Source organism: Pinus tabuliformis, chromosome X (genome assembly GCF_031772625.1).
Source record: "Pinus tabuliformis cultivar Carrire ecotype Pingquan chromosome X, CPIR1, whole genome shotgun sequence".
Taxonomy (NCBI): Eukaryota; Viridiplantae; Streptophyta; class Pinopsida; order Pinales; family Pinaceae; genus Pinus; species Pinus tabuliformis.
In genome coordinates, this window is record NC_142308.1 from 806,824,822 (window position 1) to 806,832,855 (window position 8,034).

Sequence of the window (8,034 nt, forward strand, 5' to 3'; positions counted from 1 at the left end):
GTCTTCTATGTTACTTGCTAGTCCTAGCAATGGCAGAAATGGTGGCCATCGCATAGAGTGTTCGATGCCACATCAAACAAAATAATATTAACATTTACATGCCATATTTGAGATTCTTTCTGTTTCATATCTTATAATCATTAGAATTGTTTTTGATTCTTTGTCAAAAGCTGGTACACAGTTGAATGTGGATTTTTGCAATGGAATTGTATAGTCGTGATGATTGACACAATTTTTGTCTTCTGTAACAGATGCATCATTTAGGTTTTGTTGACTCCAATGACCTGAATGTTACTTCTGGAAAGAGAAAATATAACAGTGTCACTGGTTACTCAGGAAGCAAACTTGCACAGGTGTGAAAGACTGATGTGTTGTAGTTATATTCTTTAGTATTTTATAAATGTCCTCGTTATAGACATCATAGTATTAGTAGTTTTGTTTTGCTGCTAGATTGCCATTCATGTTTGATTGCAAATGTGGTTTGGTGCACAAGGCTGCGTCAATCTAAACTATTTTTTAATTTTAATTTTAATTTTTTGTTTTGTTGTTGTTGTTGTTGTTGTTTTTTTTAGTTTTTTGAATACTACTTAGCATGATGTATGATTTGGTGCTTATGCCCTTTCAGATTATGTTCAGCAGTGTGCTTCAGCGAAAACTACCTTCTGAAGCTGGTCTAAATGTGATGTGTGTTTCTCCAGGAGTGGTTATGACAAATGTAGTAAGTATCTGATTATTCAATCTCAAACCCTTTGCTACTTTGATGTTTAAATCATTTCAGAGTTATTAACATTTTCCCTACCTGCACTGGCTTGTGCTTAGGCACGAGACTTACCTCGTTTTTTGCAGACCGGTTATCACCTAATTCCATATTTCCTTTTTAATGCTCAAGAAGGTTAGTCATTTTTATTTTATGAAACATATATTAGTCTGAAAATTCTTTGTGAAGTATTTCCAATTAAAAAATTGTTAATTATTTGCAGCCCGAAACTAACCATCACTTGCAGGTAATTATATGACATGTTTATATTATGGAACTTTGATGGATACCCTATAGCCAACAGAAATAGCTAGTTTGTTGTTTCTCTAATTATCGCAATCAATAGATATCTCTCTCAGGTTCTTACAAATATCAGTTTCCGCTGAATCTTTTTAAGATCGTGGGTGCCTGTGTTTTCTAGGTGCTAGAAGTACATTATTTGCTGCAACGGATCCTGACATTCCAGAGTATTGCAGTGTTCTAAAGGCTGATGATTGGCCAGTTTGTCCATATTTTTCTGGTGACTGTCGTCCAACAAATGCTTCAGCAGAAGCACACAATGTAGGGACTGCTATGAAGGTTTGGGATAAGACATTGGAACTCATTGGCCTTCCTTCAAACACTGTTGAAAGGCTTATTGAAGGTGAAGTGGTTCCATGTAAATATTGTCATCAGAATACGACAGAAGTGGACTACTGACTGGCCAGAGATTCAGATGTGTTCCAAATTCGGTTCTTTTTGTATTCCAAGTATCAAAGCCTTCTGCAACCGATTTTCTCATGCCTCAAATTGGTCATTAAAGGCAACATGCACCTTTTGTTTATTCTTATGGCAATTTGCATTCTCAGATCTGTGCTTTTGTTATGAGATTTCCAAATCACAAGGGCATTCTATCATATATTCCCTAAGGCAAGTCCTTGGTATCGTTTATTATGCGGTAACCTTTGAAGAACTGAGTTGAACTTGTGTTGACTGTAAGCGAGAAAAGATGACAATTTTGTGGCCATGGAAATGTTTTTCTAGGGATAAATTAAGCTGCAAGCAGAAGATAACATAGTTAGGATCTTGGTTATTGGGATATCTAAATTGGAAATCACCACACTCCAGCTAGATATAGTTTAAAATCTGCTTTTAGGCAACCTTTGCTGAGAGTGTAAATCTCATTTATAATGTGATACTTGATTTCATGTTTAATTTATTTTTCAAAGCAGTATCTGAAGATCAACCATTCCAATCCGCAACTTCTATGATTTGTTTCTCTCATTACAGTTCATCATATTACAATCTGTTTATTTGAAGCTTGGATTAGAAACACTCCTGACACCTGAACTTTCAAATTGCATTATGTAATGTATGCCATTCATGTTTAAACAATTATTGAGTTTTCGTTTCAGCTTCTCACTAACACTTGAAATAGCCTGTTTTCCTGAATCCTAAGCTTCTCACAGTTTGGTGTTATTTCTTGTCGTGGCAAGGTTTGGTGTAATAATTTTCTTTTCCCATGTGCAGGTAAATGCACTGATATTCCATATCGAAATCCATTTAAATGCTTTTAACAAGTTCAGAAAAAGTTTGAAACCTCAAGCTTTCAAATTTCCCTTTCTTGAGGCAAAGTACATAATACATGCATCCTTGTTCAAACAGTTTACTTCTTTTTTTGGATAAATTACTTGCTAAGAATTCCAGAGTAAACCTTTTGAGATTTTGGGATCTTACTACTGTTGCATTGGTGTACAACTGCGTTTGGATTATGGGTCTGAACTCTATCTATATTAAGGTTGATAAGGAGTTCATTACTATATGCAGCTAGCACTACTGGTGTATGTATAAAATTTAGGGGAATCAGTGGCTTTTATCATCATTAGTGGAGCTTGAACTGCCAGGCTTTACTGAGATAATCGTGTAATATAGCATTGAACCTATGGACATGTTTCATCAACCCTGGTTTTGTGCAAATTGCACATTAAATTCACAATTTTACATTGTAATGCATTTTACACAAAACCAAAGTATATCATATAACACAATTCAACTCAAATGTAACTAAAGCAATTCATAATCATATCATAATAACCTATTGAATTTATACTTATTTGGAAAATGTCATGGTTGTATAATCATGTTGTCAAATGATAACACGATAGATTTTCTAACATGAACATCACACAAATCATGGTAGTGTCTAGACTAATAATCAAAATCATATTAATTCATGCCACCTCCCACCTCATGTTATTGTTGAAGTGCTGATTGAGTCTGATTATCATTGTGGTCAATGTCATCTAGTAATTTATTCTCTTTATTCTTTATTTCATAAAACCTTCGAAGTAAACTAGTTGCCTCTATCCTGGGATCCACCATAATCCCACATTCATAATGTCCAACTCGATACTCTTGATGTCTCTATCTTGGGAGCCACCATAATCCCACATTCTAGAGTGTCCAACATGATACTCGTAGTTATTGAGATATGAGTTGGATATTTGAGTGAAAAAGATCAAATCTTAGGCTTTTTTTATTGAAGTATAGGAATATTTTTTTGCTCGATGAAGTGGATGAATGTGTTGTCATTACAATTTTACTCGCATATGGATGAACTAGTGATTTGAGTGTGAAGCGGGCTGCACTCTGATCTTATTACGTAATAATAATAAAAATTGAAACAAAAAATACAAACTAATTAGCATTGAAAATTTAAGAATTATTTTGGAATTCAAATGCTTGGACTTTTTCATTAAGCTTTATGACTATGAGATCAATAACTGAAGTGCTTAATAGCAAAAGTCGAAAAGAGAATAAAATTATGGTGCAATAGGTGGCTTTCTAGATGTGAGGCTAGTTTTGGTCAAATTAGTGTGGGAGGCAATTCTAGTTTTTGGCACTTGTCTTTTATTCCAAAAGGTGTGCTGGAGAAAGTCAATTGTTAGCTTCAGATTTATGTGGGCAGATAAAATTGAGAGTGAAGGCATTCCACTGGTTAAGTTGCAGCGTATAGAAAAACCCATGGAAGTTGATGGACGGGGTCTCAGAAACGTCTACCACTATGGAAACGATCTTGCAACTCTTGCAAATATATGCTTGTGGAGATTAATATACAACAAGGGGATGTGGAACTAGTTAATGATTCAAAAATATATAGAACCCAATTCTCTAGTAGACCAGATTAGGAAGCCAAATAATCTCTTTTCAATGCTTTTTATTGTATGGAAGGCAATGGTCTTGGCTTTCCCTTTGATAGGTAGTTGGCTTGCATGGGAAGTGGGGATTGGGGAGAGTGAAGAGAGTAGTAGACCCTTGGGTTGGTTGTGGGGAAGACTCTATGTTGTCTAGGGACCTATTTACCATTCTATATGAGAAGGTATTTATAGTCTTGTTCAAGTTGCTTCTCCGGAATGACTACTGTTTGGAAACAAGAATGAAAAGTGTAGAATTTCTTGGTCTCGAATGTATGAAGGAGCTCAATGGGAAGATTATGTTGACAAATCTAGGGCATCGGAATTAAGAGATTTCTCTGACTGCCTGTGACAGCTTTTTACTTCTTTAGATATTTTCTTTACTTAGATTATTATAGTGTTCTTTTTCATCAAACAATTACCATAGCATAAACAATAAAGAGACAACAAACACAGAATATAGGCGATCAGCCAGGGCCAAAACCTCTCCCACATGAGAGGACCCAAAAACGAATTCTTCTTCTTATAGATACTTCAATTGACGAATATCAAGACCACAACCAAGACCCTTGACACAACAACCTCTCCAAGACCAAGTCACAAGCCTTCTTGATTCAACTTTTTCCTCCTTGAGTCAACGATAGTCAAACTTCTTCCTTCTCTCACAAGCTCAGCTATCCTTTAGATTTCAATCCCTTGTTTTAGATCTGCAACTTTTAGCCCTACTTCAGAAACCCTAACACGTATGGTTGACCAACTTTGAACCTTGATTTATCTTCACTCTAGATGGAGACTTCTTCTTTGGCAACTCGGCTTGAGATCCACCTTATCTTTTACCTTGATATGACCTTCAAGTTTGATTGTCATACCTCAGCTTCTTCTGTAGTGGACAACATCTATTCCTCGCACGTGTGGAGTGGATCAACCCAAAACAAATCATAAAATATCCTTGATTATGTTCCTCCTTCCTTCACTTGGTTATATGCTTCCTTCTTTGCACTTCTTTCTGCCTTTTAATTCTTGACTGAAATCTTGTTCTCAAATGAAGGTCGAGCTGCCTATATATAGTGGTTTGCTCATCAAAATGAGCTAACTTCTCCCAGTGACAAGGCCGACATGCCTTTCTAGAATTATCTTAAGGCCAAATTCAAGGTGACCTTGTGACATGGTCTTGGAGGGTTCATAAATTTTATTTGACGATAAATTACATGCCCAAATGGGTCTTTCATTTTTGATGTTGACGATATAGATTTTATGACATGATACTAATCCTAAAAGCTCACAATGGGAGCCTTAATTAAAAATAAAATTCCTTGAGCATGAAACCAATGACTCAAGCATTAAAAAAATAATCTTATTTTTCTTCTTTAGATCAATTACATAAAATCATGGTTACACATGTCATTATGAAGACGAAGCCTAATTACACTTTTCAACACTCCCTCTTAATTATGGATTTATTCATAATCCATACAAGGTACTTAGGCATTCTCAATCTGAAGAGTTCTCATAAGAAGAGTTTGATTGGTAACCCATATGTTTAGCATCATATCAACCAACATTGTCACATAGCAAGGCCTTGACTAACAACTCTATATCTCCACAAGATTAGAGCTAAAAGCTGGCAAAACCAATGATATATAAACACCCTCATCATTGTCTCTCTCGAAACATACCCTAACTCGGGTTCTCAGAGTGTGTTCCACCAGTACTATTCTTATCTTGGATTCCCATTCCTCAGAGAATACCGATCCTTCATGACTACTCTTAACTTGGATGCCTTAACTCATCCTCAAAGATTATTAGATGCCATATGTTTACCCAATCCTCCATTCTCTCTTTCCAAGGGAAGACAAGAATGATGTGTCTATCTCTCTCTTCATGGCCTTCATTAACACTTACGGTTGTTAGTCTTGGTCTAGTGCATGACACATGAGGTAGAGAACCATAATTGTCACTCCCTCGTAACCAGGGATGACCAACCCATTCCATAAAGGAATGTACCCAAGCTCCCTCTTAATCAGGGACTTGATCAAGCTCCCTCTTGATCAAGGACTTGCTTTCAAGAACTCTTTAGGTGGGAGAACTAACTACTTGTAGAACTCCTTCCTTTGATGTCATGAATTTCTTCTTTGTCATAGATTCTACATCTTTTAGGACTTCCTCGTAGGGCACAAACCATCCATCACTTTCATTCATGAGTCATGTCCATCATGTCATCATTCCTTTCATTGGAAGGTGATCTATTAGTCAATATATGGGCTTTCTTCATGCCATGCTGCCTTTTTCATGCCATGTTTCCATAAGGATCTTTCATCCTACTTCATGGTCATCAATTGTAGAAGACATCCACATCTTCTTCCCTTGGCAGCCCTACATAAGCCCATCCAAATATTTATTCAAATTAAGAAATGAATTGTTAAGAATTACCTTTGTGATGGTCTTTCATCATGACATCTTTCTATTTGCATAAGCATCCAACACACACATTGACAAATCTCCAAAAGATATATACTGTCAAGGGTCTCTTTCTTTTCCAGACTACATTAGAGTCTTCATATCTTTCATGGAGATATCATAGTCAAATCTTTCAGTCCTTGGATGTTGATCATGTTGGAAAAAGTAACTATGTTCGGTTTTCAATAATGTACTTATCAAAAGAATAAAGAAAATAATAATTATTATTATTATTGTGAGTTATTAAAGCATGGGTTTCATGCTTGGGTCACCATGTTTTAGGTTAAAGACCCCATTGAGGAATTCTAGGACTTATTTTGGGTCTATATAATTATTGTACATTCGAAGAGACCCTTCTTGGGCTTTCAGATCATGTAAAAAGGTTTTGTATCAAGCAAAATATGAATTATGTGTTCTCCACATCATGTTAGCCTAGAGACCCTAATTTGACCCACTAGAAGGCTATATAAAGAAGGAAGTCGAAGTCATTTGGAAGCATCACTCTCAAGCAATTCGATATCTTTTGGGATGTGCTGGGAAGTGTCGGGGATGCAAAGTTTATTGTTGGAAGGAGGAAAGAAGTGCGAGTTTGGGGAATCTCTAGAGTAGAGGAAAATCAAAGTTTTGGTGTCTCTCTCTCTTTGTTTCGTGGTTTAGTTTAGAAGATCAAAGTCTCCTAAGATTTCATTGCTGTCGGAAGCTGCATGCTGCCGAGCTCTGTTGCATAATCGAAGTTGCTAGAAAGGGAGGTGGAAGATGTTAGAGACTGACATGGTGTGGAGGGAAAGTCTGGTCTTGGTATAGGGTGAAGAGTCTCAAAGAATACTATTGAAAGGAACAATTACTTTGACTGGGTTTTCCTCTCGAGGGGGGTTTTTCCCTGGCATGTGCCTATATTTTGTGTCTCTTATTTTGTGATCTTCATGTATGTATAATTGCTTGATGAAAGATAAGATAATAAAGAAGTAAAATAAGCCAACACATTCACAAGTAATTATCAAGATCGGAGAATCAAACCCTAATATAATATCTTTGATTTTCCAACATGGTATCAGAGCTAAGGTCAAGAGAAGTCGAAGATCACTTTGTTGGCATGTTTTCTCCCTCTATGATGAACTACATAAGATTGAGTTTCATATTTGTTGGAATATGGATCTAGAAGATCATCTAATATATATTCAACAAAGTCAAGAACCATGGATTCTTGGTTGCCCTTACAGGATCTCTTACTGATGATAATGCATGGATCATTGATAGTGGAGCATCGAGACATATGATAGGTGAAAGTAGGCAACTTCACACACTATCAAAGGAATCATCCTCCCATGCAGTGGAATTGGGTGACAACAAAAGATATGCTATTAGAGGCATGGGATCTACATCATTAAAGCTAGACAATGGATCAAAGCCGCATCTCAACAACATTTTCTATGTTCCAGGTTTGAAAAAAAATGTACTTTCTATTTCTTGTTTAGAAGATAAGGGGGAAAGAACTTTTGTTGATGGAAAAGTATTGGTTTAGGGAAAGAACTCTAGTATTGACAAAGCTAGGGTTATTGGAGTTCGAGAAGGAAGTCTTTATTGAGTTATCACTCCATCTCCTCAAGCTCTTGTTCATATGGAAATAGGTCCCATTGAACTATGACA

General features: G+C 36.2%; 1 protein-coding gene across 3 annotated transcripts in view; it reads left to right on the forward strand.

Annotated features, from left to right (window-relative positions):
- LOC149142243 (dehydrogenase/reductase SDR family member FEY-like) overlaps nt 1–1,982 on the forward strand; it is a 168,833-nt gene extending 166,851 nt beyond the window's left edge. For 2 of the 3 annotated variants that reach the window (XM_089453002.1, XM_089453001.1), the window contains exons 6-9: nt 252–353; nt 626–718; nt 820–892; nt 1,179–1,982. In XM_089453002.1, coding sequence (XP_089309128.1) covers nt 252–353; nt 626–718; nt 820–892; nt 1,179–1,456 — 546 coding nt within the window. In that variant the 3' untranslated portion in view covers nt 1,457–1,982. The remainder of the gene's footprint in view (nt 1–251; nt 354–625; nt 719–819; nt 893–1,178) is intronic. The other variant, XM_089453003.1, reaches the window with a different exon arrangement.
- The last annotated feature ends 6,052 nt before the right edge of the window (nt 1,983–8,034 follow it).